Here is a 23970-nt window from a genome sequence, read left to right as displayed (position 1 = left end):
AGCATGTTGGTGAAGGCGGATCGCTCTCCAATTGTACCGCCTCCATTTTTCCGCACTGATTTTCGACGATGTTACAAGTTGCGCTAGGGACCGCATCTACCTTCTTTCGAAGTTAGCAGGCAACTACGCTGTTATGCGGCGGCTCGTTTCGGCCCATTCAACATCTGTCCTTCAAGTGTAACGAGCAAGTAACGGAGTTTATATTTCATACCTGCCACAGCAAATTAGTGTTCGTGGGGTCTCATTTCTAATTCGAACGTTTGACTTACGTTATACGTATTCGTTTCGGAATATCGTTTCTACGTGTTCCGTTAACTATACGTGGTTAACATTATGAAGACAATTAATAACATTTGTGAAATACAACTTTGTTTGCCGAAAACATAATGATGTTCGAAGTCGCCAGTTTTTCCACGACAAACGACTTTCAACAACTTATTATATGCATAATTGTTGCAACTGATTGCCGGGAATATATATATATATATATATATATATATATATATATATATATATATATATATATATATAGTGTGTGTGTGTATACACACACATTTGAATTACAAAAACCAAATACTAAAAAAAAAGGTTGCATGGCGCGAGATTCGATCCGGTGACTTTCGGATTACGAACCCGAGCGCTTACCGCTGCGCCACGACGCTGTAGAAAATTATTAATCATAGAGAGTATTTCACCACAACGGTTTCTTTTAACTGTCGATTTTCTCGACAACGGCTGAGAAGTGCATCTTGGTGCTTTGCCACATTACACCTGTGGCCATGAGCTTTTATTATGCTTAGTACGAATTGAATCTGAATTTCACAATTGGCGGCCTCCCCTTGTGAGCGCGCAGAGCCGCGCACGGCCGTTTTGCGCAGCGCGGCGCGGCACGGCGCGCTCAGTGTGGGCCCGCCTTTAGAGACACTGAAGCTGGGCAGCGAATATGTAATAAATGATAAGCTTTTTCCTTTCGTTGTTTGGTGCGTATATTGGATGAAAATAGTCTGGGCTGTTTACCCGCCGTTGAGTTACTCTACCTCGAGATGCACACGGAGGTGACAAGTCATGGGATAGCGATATCCACTTTTACAGATGGCGGTGCTCAAGGTATAAAGGGCATTGCATTGATGGAGCTGTCATTTGTACTCGGGTGATTCAAGTGGAAAGCTTTCCGACGGGAAATCAGACTTTGAAAGCGGAATGGTAGTTGGAGCTAGGCGCATGGGACATTTCATTTCGGAAACCGTTAGAGAATACAATATACCGAGTCAAGAGTGTGCCGAGAATATCACATTTCAGGCATTGTAACTCATCACGGACAAAACAGTAGCCGATGGCCTTCGTTTAACGACCGACAGCAGTGTCGTTTGTGTAGAATTGTCAATGTTAAGACACACAACACTACGTGAAATAACCGCGGAAATTAATGTGGGGCGTACGAGTAACAACAATGCGGCGAAATTTGGCGCCAGTGGACTATGTCAGCAGACGACGTACGCGTGTGCCTTTGCGAACAGCGCAGCACCAGATCGCCTGCAGAGCCCCTCCTGGGCTCGTGACCACATGGCTTGGACCCCATACGACTGAAAAGCCCTGGCCTGGTCAGATGAGTCCCGATTTAAGTTAGTAAGGTTCAAGTGTGGCGCAGACCCTACGGTGCCATGGACGCAAGTTCTCAACAAGGCACTGTGCAAGCTGATGGCAGCTCTATAATGCTATGAGCTGTTTACATGGAATGGACTGGGTTCTCTGGTCCAGCTGAACCTATCATTGACTGGAAATAGTTACCTTAGGCTACTTGGAGCCCATTTGCAGCCATTCATGGATTTCATGTGCCCAAATAGCGATGGAATTTTTATCGATGATAATGTGCCATGTCACTGGGCCACAGATATTCGCGACTAGTTTAAAGAATATTCGGGACAATCCGAGCGAATAATTCGGCCACCCACGTCGCGCGACGTGAATCCCATCAAACATTTATGAGATATAGTCGAGAGGTCAGTTCGTGCATAAAATCCTGTACTGGCAACGCCTTCGCAATTATAGACGGCTGCATGGCTCAGTATTTCTGCAGGGGACTCCCAACAACTTGTTGAATCCGTGCCACATCGAGTTGCTGAACTGCGCCGGGGAAAAGCAGGTCCGTCACGATATTAGGAGCTATCCCATGACTTGTCACGTCATTCTATACACAGTCTCTAACTTCAGTACTTGTCTTACTATGTTAAACGTTTAACGTAACATTATACCTCTGAAGAGGACATTCTGCAGGCATTTTTCATTTTTAAATTCGGTCAGTAACAATTAAATGAAGTGCTGATAATGTTTTTTTGCTCCTGGAAGCTGTTAGACAGACAACCTGCAGCTGGGACAGTACACCGTTTTAGCCGTTTAGTAACACGTATTACAGAGTTACGAAATGAACATTAGAAAAACAGCAGACACAGCAAAAGCGTCTGTGGCATTCTAAACAATGTGCGGAAGAAGTTTTAAGATAAATTATCAGTCCTATATGAGTAGCGCATTATTTTCTAGTTGGTTACAAACTATGCTCAACACAAAAAAATTATCAAGAGACATCCCAGTATGTGTAGCTGCGATTACTCACGAACATCGGAGGATGCACTGAAGAGCCAAAGAAACCGGTACACCCGCGTAATATCATGCATGGCCTTCGGGAGCACGCAGAAATGCCGCAACACGACGTGGCATGGACTCGACTAATGTGGTGCTGGAGGCAATTGACACCATGAATCCTGCAGGGCTGTCCATAAATCCGTAAGAATACAAGGGGTAGAGGGCTCTTCTGAACAGCACGTTGCAAGGCATCCCAGATATGCTCAATAATGTTCATGTGTGGGGAGTTCGTCGGTTAGGGGAAGTGTTTAAACTCGGAAGAATATTCCTGGGGCCACTCTGCAGCAATTCTGGACGTGTGGGGTGTCGCGTTGTCCTGGTGGAATTCCCCAAGTCCGTCGTAATTCACAATTGATAAGCCAGAGTCGTATTCAGATATATCAGGAGTCTAAGGTTACACGATGGGCCTTCGGCTCCGAAATCCCATATCGATGATGTTTCACGCTGACACTTGTTGTAGGCCCAGCACTGAAATCTGCAGCAATTTGCGCAAGGGTTGCACGTCTGTCAAGTTGAACGATTCTCTTCAGTCGTCGTTTGTTCCGTTCTTGCGGGATCTTTTTCCGGCCGCAGCAGTCGGAAATTTGCTGTTTTAGTGATTTCCTGATATTCACGGTACACTCGTCAAATGTTCGTACAGGAAAATCCCCACTTCATCGCTACCTCGGAGATACTGTGTCCCATCGCTCGTGCGCCGATCATAACACCACGTTCAAACCCACTTAAATGTTGATAACCTGCCGTCGTAGCAACAGTACCCGATTTAACAACTGCGCCAGACACTTGTGTGGTATACGCGTTTCCGACCGGCCGCCGTGTCATCTTCAGCCGAGAGGAGTCACTGGATGCGTATATGGAGGGGCAAGTGGTCAGCACAACGTTCTCCTGGCCGTATGTCAGTTTACGAGACTGGAGTCGGTACTTCGCAGTCAAGTAGCTCCTCAGCTTGCCTGACAAGGGCTGAGTGCACCCAGCTTGCCAACAACGGTCGGCAGACTGAATGGTCACCCATACAAGTGCTAGCCCAGCGCTGAACTTGGGTGATCTGACGACTGCGGCAGGGCCGTTGGCTTTAGTGTATGATTCATAAATTTCATAATATGTTGTGGAAGCAAACTTTAGCAGCTGGAATTTGAACGTAAATACTCAAATAAACAATAGTCCATATTTTTCAAGTTTCAAACACGAACGAGCGCCCTCTATTCGCGATGACATACGGACCCCCTTAAGACACTGCCGATGACCCCACTTATTTTTCCACTTCTGGGGCGTGTTTTATGTTTTCTTGGAGATACACTTATGTATTTTTCAGCGCGGTACTTTCTTGTGCGGCGGCCAGAGGAACTCGCAACAACGGCGCAAAGTACACCATCCCGTCGGGTCAACCCGCCGGCAATCAGCGATGGCAGTCTGACCCGCCTATTGAGCAGGCCGGCGGTCGCGCGCGCGCACACACACACACACACACACACACACACACACACACACACACACAGCAGCTGCACTCTCGTATCCTGGTTGCTGCAGTCTGTCCCTGCCCCTCTCCCAGCTCCACTTCCATCTTGCGTCTCACAATATTACACGGAACAGATCAACGTAGAATTTACTTCGTTGCGACTAACTTTTGTCGGTATCTTTTGTCGCCTACTTTATAAAGAATCAAACTCCCGTGTACAAAACAACTACAGACTCTGGATTACTTTACAAATGAGCTAAGGTGTTGACTATTTGACGTTAAGCGAGAAAAGGCTTAGAAAAGATCTGAAACTATGTTTAAAGATTGTTGCAAGTCGCTAAGTACTCTCTTTATGAAATATTGGATGCCTATATTCTGGGTAATTAGCACTCCGCTTTTAAGCAAAAGCTAGTTCTTCGCACGTCTAAGTATCTATGACGTCATACGGGAGTGGACAAAAATATGGAAACACCAACGCATTACCATGCATAAGCTCTGTTTGGTTTCCAGAGGAATCTTTTACAGATCTACCTGCACGACAGTGGCTAGTTAAGGTAACCATGATGGAGGCTGATAGCGATCACGCACGCTTCTCTAGAACGTTGACCACAGAGGCGCAATAGTATTGGCATATGGTGACTGTGGTAACCATGGGAGTCTCTAAAATTCATCCTGGTGCACACAGAACCAGTCCTGGATGACGCGAGCTGTGTCTACAGCAGTCCTGTCACCTTGGAACAGAGCTTCACCATTGGGTAACAAACGTTCTACCACAGGATGCACCTGATCAGCCTAAATTGTCACATATTCAATGGCAGCAATGTGACCTTGCAGAGTAACAATGGGACCAATGTAATACCACGATGTGGCTGCCCAAATCATCACCGTACCCCCGTCACGTTTCACTCCTCGGACGTAAACCTGCTTAGAACTTGACTTTCTTCCATTGCTCCAGAGTCCAGATTCAAATGGCTGTAAGCACTATGGGACTTAACATCTGTCCCGTAGACTTAGAACTACTTAAACCTAACTAACCTAAGGACATCAAACACATCCATGCCCGAGGCAGGGGTCGAACCTGCGGCCGTAGCAGCAGCCCGCTTCCGGACTGAAGCGCCTAGAATCGCTCGCCCACAGCGGCCGGCTCCAGAGTCTAGGTTTTGGTTCGGCTGGGTTGTTTGTGGGAAGACATCAAACAGCGAGGTCATCGGTCTCATCCGATGAGGGAACGACGAGGAAGGAAGTCGGCCATGCCCTTTCAAAGGAACCATCCCAGCATTTGCCTGGAGCGATGTAGGGAAATCACGGAAAACCTAAATCAGGATGGCCGGACGCGGGATTGAACCGCCGTCCTCCCGAATGCGAGTCCAGTGTGCTACCACTGCGCCACCTCGCTCGGTCCAGGTTTTATGGCTTCGGCATTGCGTTTTCCTGTTACACGGATTGTATCACTGATAAGTTATTTTCGAATTCCAGTTCGCCCTCCAATTTCCTACTTATGCGTGTTTTGGCGCTGATGTGGTACACGAGTGCGACATTCAGTTCTCCGGTTATTTTTACAGCTTATATTTCGCCGCAACCCTCTTCAATCATCGTCTGTCACGATCACTCACAAACATCTTCGCCCGCGTTTTGACTTAGCGAATGGTTTTTTCCTCTTTTCCTGTAGGCAGTACAAATCTCCGATATGGTACCCCGTCGGACACCAAATTCTTCGCCTCCCTTGGAAGCACTCACCACGCGTGCGACGACAACTTGCCCTCTTTAGAATTCGCTAACCTGCGACACGAGGCACTCAGAACTGACTCTTGCCCCGTACTGAAGACGTTGCACAGGTGCCGTTCGTGATCAAATACATCAGCGCAACCTGCAGGCTTGGCTAGCATATGCATTTATGTTCAAGCAAACTCGCGCAGTTTCCATATTTTTTTCCAACGCTTGTGTATCCTAAAACATGAGATAATTCTGTGGTTACAGTCACTGGTATATGTGTATACTGTCTGCAAAATACGTTGTGAGTACAGTTAGTAGTAAATAAATAATAAATTAAAACGTCTTGGCTGATGCTATATTTCTACTCCATTAACAGTGAAAATGTAGTAAGAGAGAAACTTTTATCATCATTTTGGTAGAGGGTGCGGGGTATAACAGCGAGGAAAAGTTTCAGAATGGTGTGAAAGTACGCGTAAAGTACGTTACAAGTAACTATTTGCTCTCATTTTCAATGAATATGGTTTGGGTATTTGCGCGAGATGACTTATACCGCCTCAAGACTCATACAGTTTATGATTGTAATATTTATCTTACTGTGTTTAACTTTTCACATAAAATTATAGTTCTTAATGAGTTGATTACGTCAGAATTCTAATGAACCAAAATTTAATAGCCAACATCACATTCAATTCTATTTATTCCTGATGAACAGTTTCAACAGTTAAGGTTGTCATCTTCTGATCTTTAAAAACTTGTTGTTCTGCGTCCTGTTCCATTACGATCGTAGCACACATGTCATGTTGACATTACTGTACATAGTATGTAGCACATTTCCCACACAGTAGTTGAAAATAAAATCAGGTTTGTCAGGAATAACTACAATACAGTTAAAAAGCACATTGTGTAGCTAGGGATGTCCGCACACATATCGTTCCAAATGGTTCAAGTGGCTCTGAGCACTATGGGACTTAACATCTGAGGTCATCACTCCCCTAGAACTTAGAACTGCTTCAACCTAACGAACGTAAGGACATCGCACACATAGATGCCCGTGGCAGGAGTCGAACCTGCAACCGTAGCGGTCGCGCGATTCCAGACTGAAGCGCCGACAACCGCTCGGCCACACCGGCCGGTTCCATATCGTTCCACTGAAGCTTGTTGGATGTTCAGTCGCGTAACAGTGCACATGTGTGTACATGTTTACATTTTCATGACTAGCTAAATACACCATTATTTAACTCGTCGTGTAAACTTAAACAAGTGCACATTGAACTGAGCGTACGGCATTGTGGGCCGGGAGTCTCCCGTTCGGAGTTCGGCCGCTGAGGGCAAGTACTTATTGCATTCGACGCCACACTGGGCGACTTGCGCGTCGGAGATGGGGATGAAATGATGATGACAACAAAACACCCCGAGCGGAGAAAAATCTCCTGCTTCAGCCGGGAATCGAACCAAGGCCCCCTAGCGTGGCATTACGCCACGCTGACCACTCGGCTAACGGGGCCGGACAACGAGTGCACAAATGTGCACTGTTACTCAATTCAACATCTGAGAGTGCAGTGAAGTGGGCTGTGTTGATGGCTCTTCACAACCGTAGTGGTGGGATTCTCTGTCTACATCAGCATATGAAGATATGCTACACAAGCCACTGCACAGTGCATGGCGGAGGGTACCTCGTACCACTCTTATCGATTTTCTGTCCTTTTCCCCTCGTGTACTGAAAAAATTTCTCTGAGCACTATGGGACTTAACATCTATGGTCATCAGTCCCCTAGAACGTAGAACTACTTAAACCTAACTAACCTGAGGACATCACACAACACCCAGTCATCATCGTGTACTGAGCGACGAGAAAGTGACTATCTGTTGTATACCCTCTTCCACGCGCTGTTATGATCACACACACTTCTTCCAATACAGATTCCCTAAACTTACCCTATAGGATTTCGCGAGAACTCTTCTTCCAAGGATTTCCAGTTAGATTCTCCAATCGTTTCCGTTACAATTATATGTCGGCCACAACACCCTGTTACTATCTCAGCGGCGCATCTCCAAATTCGTTCGATGTCTGTCTTCATGCCTATTCAGGAAAGACTCGAGACACTGGAATAGCACACTAGAACTATCCGCACTAGCATCTTGTACGTACGTGACTGCCCGTGCAGATGCGCTGCACTTTCGCAAAACACTACCAACTGTATCCGCATTCCCTTATACTGAAATAGCGAAGTTGCAGAGGTCACACCAATGCTCAAGAAATGAAACAGGAGTAATCTGCTAAATATGATTTTGGAACATATATTGCGTTCGATCATTATGAATTGCCTCGAAGAAAACGATTGTTAACACACAGTCAATTCGGATTCAGAAAATATTGTTCTGGTGAAACACGATTAGCTCTTTATTCATATGAAGTAATGAGTTCATTCGACAGGGAATCTCAGATTGATTCTATATTTCTAGAAGCCTTTTGATATCATTGGTCACAATCGGCTTGATATAAAATTTCGTGCCTATGGAATACTGGCTCAGTTGTGCAACTGGATTCGTGATTTCCTGTTAGAAAGATCACAGTCCACCGTAACTGACGGAAAGTCACGCGTAGAACAGAAGTGATATCTGGCATTCCACAGGGAACAGTTATGTGACCTCTACTCTTCCGAATACAAATTTAATGATTTAGGAGACATTCTGAGCAGTCGCCTTACACTGCTTGCAGACGCTGCTGCCATTAACCTCGCGTAAAATCATTAAAAGAACAAAACCAACCGGAAAACGATTTAGTGCAAAAAGTTGCAATGGACTCTAAATAATAAGAAGGTTGAGATCATCAAATGGAATGCATTAAATTTCGTTTATACGATGAATCGCACAAATCTGAAGGCTGTCAGTTCAACTAACTACCTAGGTATAACAATTACGAACAACTTAAATTGGAACAATCACATAGAAAATGTTGTTAAGGCACACCAGAGACTGCGCTTATTGGCAGAACACATAGAAGATGCAACAAATTCACTAGAGAGACTGCCTGCCATACGCTTGTCTGTTCTCTGCTAGAGTGCTTATGTGTAGTACGGGGTCCTTATCAGATAGGCTTGATGGAGCATGAGCTGGTCGCTGTGGCCGAGCGGTTCTAGGCGCTTCAGTTGGGAACCGCGCGACTGCTACGGTCGCAGGTTCGAATCCTGCCTCGGGCATGGAAGTGTGTGCTGTCCTTACGTTAGTTAGGTTTAAGTAGTTCTAAGTTCTAGGGGACTAATGACCTCAGCAGTTGAGTCCCATAGTGCTCAGAGCCATTTGAACTATTTGATGGAGGATGACGAAAAAGTTCAGAGAAGGGCGGCTCGTTGTCTACAAGCGCGGAATAGGGGGAGGGGGGGGGTGGGGGGAGAATATCACGGATGTTATACGCGAGTTGGGATGTCAGTTATTACAACAGAGAGGTTTTTTTATTTGTGGCGAGATTTCAGTCACCAAATTTCTCTTCCGAATGCGAAAGTAATCTGTTGACGTCTACCTACATTGGTAGAAATGATCATCGCAATAAAATAAAGAGAAATTAGAGCTCGCATGCAAAGATATGTGTATTTTTCTCGCGTGCGCTATTCGAGAGTGGAACAGTGGAAGAGCAGTGTGCAAGTGGTTCGATGAACCCTCTGCTAGGCACTTTAGTGTGCATTGCAGAGTAGTCATGTGGATGTGGATATCGCGTGATCGTCCCATTTCATATCAAATGTTTTTTATTCCAGTCTTTGATCACAATAATAGCCCTCGACGATGACCGGTTTCAATCAGTAATGACCATCTTCATATCTGTTCTACACCACGTCCTAATGTGATAAGGCCGTAATGGCGTCGTCAAAACATATAAATACACTCAGCAATACATCTTCACGTAGAACTAAAATATGGTGTAAAATAGACCGCATCGTCCACACAGCCATTTTGCAACAAGCGTTACTGTACAAAGCATACTCATATTCATATCGTTTCTTAGTTGTACCACTAATTATTTATGTAGTGTGGCTTGCTCAAGATGAGCGCAAAACTATTAATTAGGTACTGCCAGATTATTGCTCTTTATTATAGGCATTATCTTACATTTGTTCACATTTAAACGCGGTTGTTATTCAATCTACCAAGCAGAATTTCGTCCAATTCTTTCAGCAATTCATAAAATCGTCCAGTGATCACACTTTCCTTTAGGCAACAGCGTCGTCAGCGAACAATTGGGTCATTCCACGCCAAAGGTACCAATATTAAAAAGTGTCCCCACTCGAACATCTCCAAATCTAATGAAATTTGATGTGAATGTTCTACATGGTCTTTTATTGTTATATACAAAATTTCAGACCAGTATCTTCAGTGGTTGAATTCTTAGGGAATTTTGAAGAGAGGCTACTCACCTCAGCATCATGTACGAAGGTGCAAATGTGCTAACTTTGCTAGGCTTTTTTAAAAGTTCTAGAAAACATTTGGTCATTTGCTTTAGCATACATATAAAACTTTTTATGCTGAATCACACCATAGCAAAAATTAGGGATTTAGTCATACCTAAATATAGATACAAGCCTCTAAAGTGGCTAAAAAATTTGTCACTATTCTGAGATCCATGGTTTGACCGACCACTGCTACTTTTTGCATGAGCCAATCACGCCACAACTTCAGATGGCTATTCATATCTATGAAGTCTACATATCAATCAAATTTAGTTAGCACTGGGTGCCGAGATGAAAACATATGCATCTGCAAAGTTGGCCAAAATTTTCTAACTGCATATTTTAGGGTATTTTTGGGGGGCAATATCTCAACTGTCTTCTTCAATCCTTTTTTTCTTACCACAGATGGATGGAGTATTCTTTAAGATTTCAAAGCTATACTGTTTAATTTCTGGATCTTGCATATTGATGAGTAAGAATATCTATCAAAAGTAGGAAAAATGAATTACTGATAAATACAAAAATTAATACAATTTGAAGTTGTAAATAAAAATGTGTCTTTTAAAAGTATAAAATTTTTCTGTGGTTTAGGAAAAGTAACTATGCTAATAAGTGTTCTTACATTATTTTACAGTGTAGAATATAAGTATAATAAAACGTCAGAAAGCGCCCTGAAGAACATAAAATCTAGGAGATCATAATGGAATGCTGTGTTGCTTTACAAAGTTTCAACCCTTGAATGCATTGACACTCGGTTTCCTTTGGTATTTTAAAGCAGCGATAGTTTTTTTTTAAGGCTCTACGCATACAGCAGTGATATACATTGCTGAATCACCACTTATAATTGCTGCTTTCATTATTGGCAATATTCACAGTGCCAGTCTTCTGTGCATTGACACTGTACAATCTTAGTGTTGCATACTGAGTGTTTAGATAATCAGTAATCATTGTTGTAGCTGAAGGTAAGCACTAAAACAATATGTTTTGATAGCCTAATTTGTATATTTAATATAAAAACAACAATGAATATTGTCTGAAGTCATCACCATTCTATTGTGGAAAAAGAGAAATACAATCAGTTAAGGAAATGTGATTCAGCACACATGATGATGGCAACAAGGTCGAGTGCCTAAATATTATGTCCTTTGTGCACTCACACCAGGCTGTTCACCCGAGATTTATTCGTCAGTTAAGAAAATGTCGCAAATTGACAAGGAGATTCTTCAGTGTAGGTCTGAGCTTGGTTTTACTCAAGATTCCCTTGCCTTAAAGAAACGTTCATTGCTTATTGTAAGCAATATGGAAATGAACTAAGCTTCTCAAAATTTTATGAACTAAGGCCGAAATGGTGTAGTACAGCTGTTTCTTATGGATCACATTCAGTATGTGTATGTGCAATTCATCAAAATGTCAAATTAATGTTGGCTTCAGCAACGTCCATTCAAGATGACTACAAGGATTTGATGAAAAAACTGTATGCAGTTTGGAATCAAATAACTGTATGCTCCAACATTGTGTGGAATGTCCAGGAAAATGGGACTAGAGGCTTTTCTTGAAGACTCTTTTAAAGACTGTGACCCTGAAGAAACAATGGAATACAAGCAATGGTTCCATGCTGGCAAACACACATTGGAGACTTGCCAGAGAACTGATGAAGATTTCATGGAGGCATTGATTTAGAAAATTAGCGGTTTAAGAAGCCATCACTTTGTGTCAGAACACCAAAGTTTATATCTTAAGCAGCTAAAAAGAAATCTTGCAGAAAAAGAAGTAAATGTATTGATAGATTTAGCTGAGAATTATTCATTTGTTGTTCAGGATGCTGTGCAAGGATTCTATTAGGAGAACAGTCAGGCCACATTTCATCCATCTGATATGTATTTTGATGGCAAAGAATGCCAGAATATTAGCATTCGTATGGTCAGCGACTGTTCTGTCATAATAGCATTGCTTTCCATGCCTTTCGAATAAAGTTGATAGCATATTTAAAGACTAAGAATGAAAACATTATGAACGTTCATTATTTTAGTGGTGATTCAGCTGCTCAATCTAAGAATTTCAAAAATTTCATCAGTTTATGCCTGCACGAAAAGGATTTTGGCATCACTGCCAAAATGGAATTTTTTGGAACAAACCGTAGTAAATTACCTTCTGACGGCATTGCGGGAACAGAAAAAGGAGTTGCGCCCTGTGCTAGTCTGCAGAGGGCCTTAGATAACCAAATACCGTCTCCATATGATTAATTGAAATTCTGTGATGATAGTATTCCAGGGGTTAAGCTTTTTTATGTACCAAAAGAAGAAATTGAAAAAATCCATCTAGATCAAGAAACAAGGTTTACCATGGGACATGCAGTGTCTGGAACAAGAGAAAATCAATTAATTGCAATCATCTCAGAGTAAGCAGAGTTTCCAATAATGCTACAGCACTTACACTTAACGCCTTCTAGGCAGATGAAGAAATTCCAAGTTTACAACCAGGACGGTATGTTACTTGCATGTATGGCAATTTTGGTGGGTTGGAAACATGTGAAGTTTCACATGAACTACAAGATGTCCTCATCAGCTTTATGCACCTACACGGTCATGCTCGTTCCTTCCACTGGCCGACTGCTAAAGATACCTGCTGGATTCATGAGCAACACATCTCCATGACTTTAGAAGCCTCATCATCACCACCACCAGGAAGACAATACAGTTATCCACGATTCGTCATTGACAAAATGCTAGAAGTGCTTAACCAAAAATGGAACTGACTCTTTAGTATTTTTGTTCTGCAAATTTTCTGTGTTTTGTACTATACTTGTTTTTACGTCATTTGTTAAATTAATGTTTGAAACTGACATATACACATGAATAAAAATCATTAATTATGGGACTTAACGAGCAAAATATTTGAGTTTTCAATCTACTCGAAGTGCTAAAGTAATAACTTTTTAATCGTATTCTTACTCGTCAAACTGAAAGATCCAGAAATTAAACAATATTTCTTTGAAAGCTTAAGGCACGCTTTTTCCAGCTGTAGCAAGAAAAAGAGGATTGAAGAAGACACAGTTGAGATATTGCCCCCGCAAAAATACCCTAAAATTTGCAATTATAACATTTTGACTAACTTTGCAGATGCATATCTTTCATCTGGGCATCCAATCTTAGCTAAAGTTTGTCGAGGCATCATAGATATGAATAACCCTCTGAAGCTTTGGTGTGATTGGTTCATATGAAAAGTAACAGTGGTCGGTCAAGCCATGGATCTCAGAATAGCGTAACGAATTTTTTAGCCACTTTAGAGGCTTGTATCTATATTTAGGTAAGGCTAAATTCCTAATTTTTGCCACGGTGCGATTCAACATGAGAAGTTATCTGTGTATATTAAAGCAAATGAACAAATGTTTGCCAGCCGGTGTGGCCGAGCGGTTCTAGGCGCTTGTCTGGAACCGCGCGACCGCTACGGTCGCAGGTTCGAGTCCTGCCTCGGGCATGAGTGTGTGTGATGTCCTTAGGTTAGTTAGGTTTAAGTAGTTCTAAGTTTACGGGACTGATGACCTCAGAAGATAAGTCCCATGGTGCTCAGAGCCATTTTTGAACCAAATGTTTGCTAGAACTTTTAAAAAATCCTAACAAAGTTAGCTCACTTGCACCTTCGCACATGATGCGAAGGTGAGTAGTGTCCCTTTAAAAACCCTAAGAATTCAACCACTGAAGATACTAAACTGAAATTTGGTATGTAGCCACCAAGCACCATAAAGAACCTCCACATCAAATATCATTAGATTTGGAGATAGTCGAGTGGTGGAATGATCCATTTACGTAGTTGTTTAATAAAGTGTTTAGACGTACTGAAAACATTAGAGACCCTACTACGTTTTACTGGCACATCCGACGATACTTACGTTTGTGTGGAACTTAAGCCGTCAAGTATAGTGTTCTAGGTTCAATCAGTCAAATATTCATTGAGCTAATCACATATCTGCGAAGACACTTCCTACAGTCGTATCTTGATTAGTAGGCGTTGATGCGGTACAGTGTGCAACGCCGCACGGAAATCCAGGAAAACTCAATCTATCTTTTCGCCTGCATCTACGTATTTTTTGCGAGATGTCGTATAAGAGTAAATCTAGCTGTTTCACATGAATCGCTTTGTTTGAATCCATACTGACTGCGTAACAGTGGCCCGCACATCAGTATTGCGGCTGTTCAGCATTCCGTTTCTGGTGAAGCCCTCGTCATCCGAAAGACGACCGTGAGCATTAACGTGTGGACCTAACGTGCCACAGAACAACAACACTCAATGGGTCTCTGTGACGCTACGTCTCGAGTCAGCAGGATTGAAATACCACAGTTTCTGTATTTTGATCAACATTGATTTATGGAGCAACTAAGCGAGTGTTAAATGAGAACTCCCCACACATTCGAGCGAGTTCTGCCTGACGCGTGCAGTTGGCCCGATGCAACCTGGAATACAGACGTCTAAAGAGTGAGTATACAGAGCAAAGTGGCTGAGCAGGAATGACTGGAAGACAAATGTAAGACCACAGAAGCATGTACAACTAGGGGAAAGATAGGTACAATTTACACAAAAAGTAAAGAGTTCTTTGGAAACAGAGAAGCAGCTCTATCAATATAAAGATCGCAGATGGAAAACCAGTACTGAGAAAAGAAGTGAAAGCTGATAAGTGGACGGAATATACAGAGAATCTATATAAGAGAAACAAACTTCAGGACAATGTTATAGAATGAGAACAGGAAGCACGCAAGATAAGATTGGGATAAGAAATTGTGAGAAGAATATGAAAGAGTGCTAAACGATCCAAGTGCGAACAAGGCCTCTGAAATACACGACACTCACTCGGAATTACTGGCATGCTTGAGGGTGCCGGCCGTGACACAATTGTTACGCCTAGTACACCTGAGACTTGCGAAATACCCTCAGACCTCAAGAAGAATGCCATAATTCCAATCCCAAAGAAGGAAGTTGCTGGTAGGTGTGAATACTACTGCATCAACTGTTTAATAAGCCATCGTAGCAAAATATTGACAAGAACCATTTACAGAAGAATGGACAATCTGGTGGGATCGATCTCAGGGAAATTCAGAGTGGATTCCGGATCAATGTAGGAACACGCGAGACAATACTTACCCTACAACGTATCCTATAAGATAGGCTGAAGAAGGGAATACGTGTGTTTATAGCATTTGTTTTGACAATGGTGAGAACACTCTTTGAAATTGTGAAGGTAGCAGCGATAAACTACATGGATCAAAAGAAAACCAGACTGCAGTGGTAAGAGGCGAAGGACATAAAAGGGGAAATGTAGATGGGATGGGAGTGAGACGGGGCCGTAACCCACCCATATGTTATTCAAAAAGAAATGGCTCTGAGCACTATGGGACTTAACATCTGTGGTCATTAGTCCCCTAGAACTTAGAACTACTTAAACCTAACTAACCTAAGGACATCACACACATCATGCCCGAGGCAGGATTCGAACCTGCGACCGTAGCAGTCGCGCGGTTCCGGACTGCGCGCCTAGAAACGCTAGCATATGTTATTCATTCTGTACAATAAGCGAGCAGCAAAGGAAGCTAAGGAGAAATTTAGAAAGAGAATTGAAGTTCAGAGAGAAGAAACAAAAAGATTGCGGTTTGCCTACGAGATCGTTATTCTGTCAAAGATGGCAAAGAATTTGGAAGAACATGCGGCGTTTATGGCACATAACTGCCCACGTTTACTCCTTTTTCTTTGCTTTGTTTTGATGCACAGTATAGGAAGACTTTGTTATGATAGGCTAGACACTAGGTAGGATCATGTGGCACACTCATCGAACGAAGCGCCAGGTAGCCACAGAGCGTAAGAACAGCCGGGCGAACGAGAGCTGTATCGTACTCGAGCAGAAAAAATGTTCAGATGTGTGTGAAATCTCATAGGACTTAACTGCCAAGGTCATCAGTCTCGAAGCTTACACACTACTTAACCTAAATTATCCTAAGGACAAACACACACGCACACACACACACACACCCATGCCCGAGGGAGGACTCGAACCTTCGCCGGGACCAGCCGCACAGTCCATGACTGCAGCGCCTGAGGCCGACGGGAAATCCCGCGCGGCTTGAAGTACTGGATCATCCTCCATATAGTCCCGATCTTGCCACTTATGACTATCACTTGTTTGGTTCACTCAAACAAGCATTAAGGAGCCGTCGATTTGCCTCGGACGAAGCACTGAAAGAAGCGGTGCATTCCTGCCTCGCAGCTCAACCGAGAATCTTCTTTTATGAGGGCATCAGGAAGCTTGTACAACGATGAACCAAGTGCGTCGAAACGCAAGGAGACGATGTCGAAAAAATGTTCTTGTAAGTTTCGTATTTGATTACAATAAAATTGTATAGCTACTTTGCGGAGAATAATTGACTTACCCTCGTACTTCCGAGTCCGTCGCTTTCTGACCGATATTCCCTATGTCGCAAAGCTAGGGCTGCTCCTCTCCATCATCCTTGCACGTCTTTATCATCAACATAGAAAAATCCATACTTGTGCATTGTTATATAATACTTGGAATACATACAACCATAATAACAGTTGGGAGGCAAAACTGTAGAAAGATATTGTTCAAGGTCAAGTTATACTATGTAGCAACTACACAATGCAAATTGTTTTGAGAAACATTTACTGGTGACAGTGGCTCGAACATTAGACTTGTTATTGTCTGTATACTTGCAGTAACTCAACATGTCCCTATACGTCGACGGAATATAGTCTGCGATAAACAAAGGGTTCTTCTTGGCTGGAAGGTAATTCTCAGGTTCGCACTTCCTTCCTATGTCAGATGTTCCTTGCTTCTCCTAACTAATTACAGGCAAATACCAGCTCAGCTGCTCAAAAAGGCATCTGAAATACTGAATATACCATTATACGGCATATGGTTCAGGAGATTGGCGTCATAAACATTAGATGCGCTAAAAGCTAGCTTCTGCTTAAAATGGAATTCAAATTTCCCTGACTATAGTCGTATAGAATTTGACGATGACAGCACTTACCAGTTTAACGAAGGTTATAAATAATTTCAAATCCTTACGAAACTTTTTCTCACTGTCACCCCTCGAAAAATAATAAAAAGGAAAAAAGTTTACTGCTCATCACATTTTCGTTGTTCATGGGTTAAAAATTCAACATCAGGCACAATGTTATAATTTATTACTTCTTTATTAATAATTCTATTCGTTTCATATTTTCCACACAGTTTCCACGTATACCATTGAATGTACCTGCAGAATTATATCAGTAGCAGTGTTCCTGGATGCTCAAGTCTCACAAGCTCACACATGAAGCTAGAAATTAATGGAGAAACTTCAGTATTTAATGTGTAAAAAATTTGGACAAGTTTTTGTGTGGTGCGAGGGTGGCCGAGGGATGTTAAATAGACGATAACACATAGGCACAGGGGTATTTTTCCCTCATTTTTGTGAGGCGATATCTGGTTGCATTAAAAAGTTACTAATATCGGCAAGACGGCGACATCCTTTAAAAGAAAATACTTATCTGAAGCTGTTGCCAATAAAAAAGTGCCACTTTGCTTGGTTGTTTTATATGTACGCAGAGTTTTCAAATAACATCTAAGGCGAACTGTGGTTCTCATTTTATGGACCTCCATGAGGAAACGAACAGCGATAGCTACAGTGAGCCCCCAGGCCAGATAGACCAACAGCTTAGGCGGCATTCTGTAGCAGTGTTCCTGGATGCTGAAGACTCAGTGATTTGGTCAAGAATGCCGGCTTCCTACGAACAAACTTCTTGAGCATCTTGTTGCTGGCTGTTCGTGACAACTTGATTAACAAATGTTATTACGATAACTTGAAAATATCGCCACAGGCTACCGACAAAGCCACATATGCTGTCGCTCAGGTAACGCTAAATGTTATGTTTCCATTGGATGATTATTTGGTAGAATCTCTCTCTCGCAGACCTTCGTCGTCTTGTGTATTTAAACACTGATAGTGTGTGATTTTCTGCTGTTTACCGAGCAGGGATCGTTATCCAGTAATTTGTAAACTCGAGCAGTTTAAGCACGCTTTCTCACTCATTTCACTGCTGAAATAGTAGCTGATTAAGTGGCTTCTTGTGTCTGTAATTGAGGGCTTTATTAAATATACACTACCGTATCTGGTCAAACGTGTCTGGACACTTATTGGTGGACACTAATATGGGAAGTGTCCACCCTTTGGTTTTGTGACGGCCTGAAGTCTGCTGCAGACACTTTCAGCGACCTGCCTGAAAGCCTGTGGAGAAATTGCAGCCCATTCTTTCACGAGAGCCGAATCCAGAGAGGGCAGTGACGTAGGACCCTGGGGTCTGGAAGGACACCGACATTCTAACTCACCCCAAAGGTGTTCCACACGGTTGAGGATGGGACTCTAGACAAGCCAGTCTATTTCAGGAACGCTGTTGTCCATAAACGATTGCCTCACAGACGCTGATTTCCAACAGGCTGCGCTGTCATGCTGACACAATCGACCACCGTCTCCTGGCTGTTCCCCTACTGTACGCAGGACAGAGTGACGTAAGAAGTGTTCATATTCTCCCTCATTTAGCATTTTGTTAAGCGCAGTAAGAGGGCTATACCCTAACCACGAGAAACACCCCTGTACTGTAACAGCTCCTCATCTGCCCTTCACTCCTGGCACTACACATGATGGCAGGTAGCTTTCTCCAGGCATCCACCAAACCGAAACTGTTCTACAGGAGTGCAACAGGGTATAGTGCGATCCATCACTGTCGCTCTCTATACCAGTTCAAGCGTCGTCTTAGCACAGAAATGTGTGGCTCATGAGGACCTGCCCAACCATTGTACCCCATTCTCAGTAATTTCCTGCACACAGTAATTGTACAATGTGGAGCGCTGGCTGCACTTTGGAACACACGAGTGATTAGTTCAGCTCACTTCATTCGACTTTTTACAAGCGCGCCTCCCCCCCCCCCCCCCCAAGCAATGCTCGGCTCTCCTCGACCGCTATTGTGTGATGTCTGTGTGGTCTAGCTTTGACCGTGATTGTTCCTTTGCGTTTTCCCTACACAACCACATCACGAGTTATCGACTTGTGCAGCTTTAGAAGGGCTGCAATACCATTGATGGATTTGTTACTCGGGTGTCTTCTAGTGTCTAGTGCACACTCGAAAGGCAAGTCTATTGTGTTGTTACTGCTTCTCCAGTGGCCGCCTCCTTTTATACTGACAGGCCCTCTCTCACGACATCTGGTGGTCAAATCCCCATTATGTATGGGCGCCCAGATACATAGCGCGTCTGTTTGTCAGCATCTGTGTAGAGCTCTTATTTATGTAGCATCGTAAACCCACACGGGTCCTTAATTTTCATTACTAGTTTAATCTCAATCACAGTGATTAAGCAAACTACTAGTGTTAATTAGTGCTGCTGCAAGTACAGTAGGAAGCTGATGCCTGCGTCACAGTTGCGACAGGGAGTTGTAAGCTGGGTGCTCATTTAACGAGGGCAGACAGCACGCATGAACTTTCCCAGCGCCACTATGACTGCCCTTTCAATCTCCCCATGTCCTCTGGGTTTTCCAGCAATGGAACAGTCGACCCGAAACGTGAGAGTGCCTCTGGATGAGAAAGTCGATAGACGTTGCTGAAAGTTAACTCATTGCTGGTGACAGTGGAACAGGTCGTTTGCCGTACTGAGGGCAGCTCCCCCGCCGGCGTGTTTCAGGTGGTACAGGCCGCCCCCGCCGCCGCCAGAGGAGGCAGTGGAGGCGTCACAGGTGGTGGGCGGGCGCCCCCTCAGCCTGGTGGGGCCCTACGGCGACCGCCGCGTCGGGGCCTTCCGCCTGCGGGCCGACCGCGGCTACCAGCTCACGGTGAGACACACAAAGCCCGCCACAGCCGCACCCAGCTACTGCACTGCTGGCCAGCAAAACTGCGACACCGCGAAGGCGCCTTGCAGCAAACACCAAATTCGCATACAGTGTATGTACAACGAAAACTACATGTGACAGTGTTTACAATTTCAGTGCAATCGCACAAACCAGGTGGGAGTAATGCCACATACATTCTATATGTAAGGAAAGTTCACACAGTGGGTTCCTCGTTCAGAAGTTGCCTTTCAGTGTCGGTTGTTTCTGAGAAGACTGTCTTACGCCTCGTGTAAGAATACCCCCCATGCACCGACGTGCTGGTAAGTTACAGTTTCTCTCCGCGATGCAGCTCGCATTGGTTGGGATCTCTGACTGTCCTGCTGATATGGAATCGATCGGTAATGGAAGACCATACTCAACATCATTCTGGATGTCAGTCCCCCCCTACGACAAGCAACTGAGAGGACGGACACACAGGGACTGTACGATCTTTTCCTCACCTATTTGATTCCTATCGACAGGATATCTAGGGCACGTCTACAATTTCAAGAAACACTCTAAGACAAAAAAAAGACACACCACGAAGGGATTATCCAAATGAGATGGAAATCGGTAGATCTGACGTACATTTGCAGACCAACATGTGATTATAATTTCAGAAACACTGGATGATTTATTCAAGAGAAAGAGCCTGACAAATTGAGCGAGTCAGTAACACGTTCGTCCACCTCTGACCCTTATGAAAGCACTTGTTCGCGTTGGCACTCATTTATACAGTTGTTGCATGACGTCTTTAGGGATATCGCTTCAGATTCTGTCCAACTGGCGCCTTATACCGTCAAAATCCTGAGCTGGATGGAGGGCCCTTCCCATAATGTTCCAAATGTTCTCAATTGGGGAGAGATTCGACGAACTCACTGTCCAAGGAAGGGTTTGGCAAGCACAAAGACAAACAGTAGCAATTATTTCCCTCTACAGGCGGACGTTATTTTGCTGAAGTGTAAGCGCTGGATAGCTTGTCATGAATAGCAACGAAACGTCCCTTACTGCTGTGCTGTAGGGGTGCCGCAGATGACAACCAAATGGGTCCTGCTATGAAATAAAATGGCTCCACAGACCAACACTCCTGATTGTCGGGCCGCATGGCGAGCGACAGTCGGGTTGCTATCCCACTACGGCCTGTGGCGTCTCCAGACACGGTTTCGTTGGTCATTGGCGCTCAAACCGGAGCGGCGCTCTTAAGTGAAGACAAATCCACTGCAGTCAATGACATTCCAGGCTGAAGACGTGTCTGGAGTCTTCCCGGACAGAAGCGGATTATCAGCACCGCTGTCGCCACCATGCGGCCTGACAATCAGAAGTTATGGTCTGTGGTGTCATTTCATTTCACAGAAAGATAACCCGTGGTCCAGGGATACCACTGATGTTCTTTGTACCACCGCTTCCGGTTCCCTACACTTTTCTTGAGTCCCGGACAGAGGGAACAGGACATAGCTGCCAGGCCTCGGGTTGCGACCCCTGCCCACTTTTCTCCTATCCCTCACTTTCGGCGCCAGGAAAGTAACCTTCCTTAAAAAAAAAAGTAAATAAAAAATAAAAGAAGTAAGGCAACCGCTCCCTTTAAGTGAGAAATTAGGGTTCAAGTAAAAGAAAAAAGCCCGTAGCGTTTTCATTAGTAATCAAAACGTCCTCGGTCCCGGTTGCGAAATACACTGCTGTCTAAATTTTGGATAACATCACCAACAATGGCGGCGCAGACTTCCGGCATATTAAGTCACCCCCATTCATCCAATTACCTTGTCAAAGTTTCAGGGCACTCTCTTGCCTTTGGGGTGGGAGACTGCCCCCAAAAGCGGAAGAATCAGCAATGATCAACGGCGTGAGGTTGAAGAAGGCAATGGAAACCACTGCATTAAAGACACAGTGCGTATTCACAGGACCTGTCGCATGTAATTGAAAAAGTTTCATGATGATCTCTCTATTGGCAAAAAATTCCGGAATACTCCCTCGTTCGGACCTCTGGGAGGGGACTCCGGGAGGGGGAGATGACCATGAGAGAACGGTCGAATAAACAACGAAATAATAACGTCCTACGAGTCGGGGCATGGAATGTCAGAATCTTGAACAAGGTAGGGAAGCTAGAAAATCTGAAAAGGCTAAGGCTCAATTTAAATATAGTGGGGGTCAGTGAAATGAAATGGAAAGAAGACAAGGATTTCTGGGCAGATAAATATAGGGTAATATAAACAGCAGCAGAAAATGGTATAACGGGAGAAGGATTCGTTATGAATTAGAAGGCAGAGCAGGGTTGGTCTTCTCAGAATCGACAGCAAACCAACATCGACAACGATAGTTCAGGTAAACCTGCCGACGTCGCAAGCTGAAGATGAAGAGATAGAGAAAGTATGTGAGGATACTGAAAGGATAATACAATACGTAAAGGCAGACGAAAATCTAATAGTTACGGATGACTGGATTGCAGTTGTAGAGGAAGGAGCAGAAGAAAAGGTTACAGGGGAATATGCGCTTGGGCCAAGGAATAAGAGAGGAGAGGGACTAATTGAGTTCTGTAACAAATTTCAGCTAATAATAGCGAATAGTCTGATCAAGAATCACGAGAGGAGGTGGTACACTTGGAAAAGGCCGGAAGATAAGGGATTATTTCAGTTGGATTACGTCATGGTCACAGAGAGATTCCGAAATCAGATACTGGACTCTAAGGCGTATCCAGGACCAGATATACTACGATCTGAATGTAGTAATGATGAAGAATAGGCTGAAGAGTTTACGAGACTTGTTAGAAAGAATCAGAATGCTCAGAAGTGGGATAGGGAAGTACTAAGAATTGAAGAGATACGTTTGAAGTTCTCCGTGGCTATAGAGAATGCGATAATGAGTAGCTCTTTTTTTTTTAGGTGATCTCCTTTTGTTCCATATTGTTCGTTTAATTTGTTCGGGCCGGATGTCCGATGACACCCGTTCAGGTTCTTCGTTGATCGTTCACTCAGTTTTATTACAGAGGGTAGCTAACTCTCTGACCGAACACGCTGAGCTACCTTGCCGGCTCAGTAGGCAGTACAGTTGAAGAAAATGTGTGTGTGTGTGTGTGTGTGTGTGTGTGTGTGAATTCCTAAGGGACCAAAACGCTGAGGTCATCGGTCCCTAGACTTACACGCTACTTAATCTAACTTATATTAAGAACAACACACACACCCACGCCCGAGGGAGGACTCGAACCTCTGGCGGGAGGGGCCGCGCAGTCCGTAACATGGCGCCTAAGACCGCGCGGCCACTCCGCACGGCACAGTTAAAGAAAGGACATCTCTAAAGACGGCAGTCACAAAAGTTAGAAAGAACCGTAGGTACAAGGAAAACAACTGCGAAGAAACCATGGACAAGATATGGAATGCTTCAGCTGATCGACGAAAGAAGGTAGTACAAAAATGTTCAGGGAAATTGAGAAGTACAGAAATACAAGTTACTTAGGAACCAAATAAATAGGAAGTGCAGGGGAGCTAAGACAAAATGTGCGCATGAAAAATGCGAAGAAATCGAAAAAGAAATGATTGTCGGAAGGACGGATTCAGCATACAGGAAAGTCAAAACAGTCTTCGGTGAAATTAAAACCAAGGGCAATGACAATAAGAGTTCATTGGGAACTCCAGTGTTAAATGCGGGAGACAGAGAGCGGAGAGGTGGAAAGGGCGGGAAGACTTGTCTGATTACCTGATAGAAGAAGCAGGAGCCGACAGGGAAGAGATTGGGGGTCCAGTATTAGAATCATAATGTAAAAGAGCTTTGGAAGACTTAAGATCCAATAAGGCAGAGGGTGTAGGTAACATTCCGCCGG

General features: G+C 43.8%; 1 protein-coding gene across 1 annotated transcript in view; it reads left to right on the top strand.

The window, feature by feature from the left end:
- The window catches only part of LOC124805209, a 119091-nt gene that overhangs the window by 87470 nt on the left and 7651 nt on the right, over positions 1-23970 (top strand). Inside the window, exon 4 of the mRNA XM_047265708.1 lies at positions 19976-20123. Within this exon, the coding sequence (XP_047121664.1) occupies positions 19976-20123 (148 nt within the window). The remainder of the gene's footprint in view (positions 1-19975; positions 20124-23970) is intronic.

Source organism: Schistocerca piceifrons, chromosome 7, assembly GCF_021461385.2.
Source record: "Schistocerca piceifrons isolate TAMUIC-IGC-003096 chromosome 7, iqSchPice1.1, whole genome shotgun sequence".
Classification (NCBI taxonomy): Eukaryota; Metazoa; Arthropoda; class Insecta; order Orthoptera; family Acrididae; genus Schistocerca; species Schistocerca piceifrons.
Note: the sequence above shows the minus strand (reverse complement) of the source record. Positions and strands in the feature narration are given on the sequence as shown.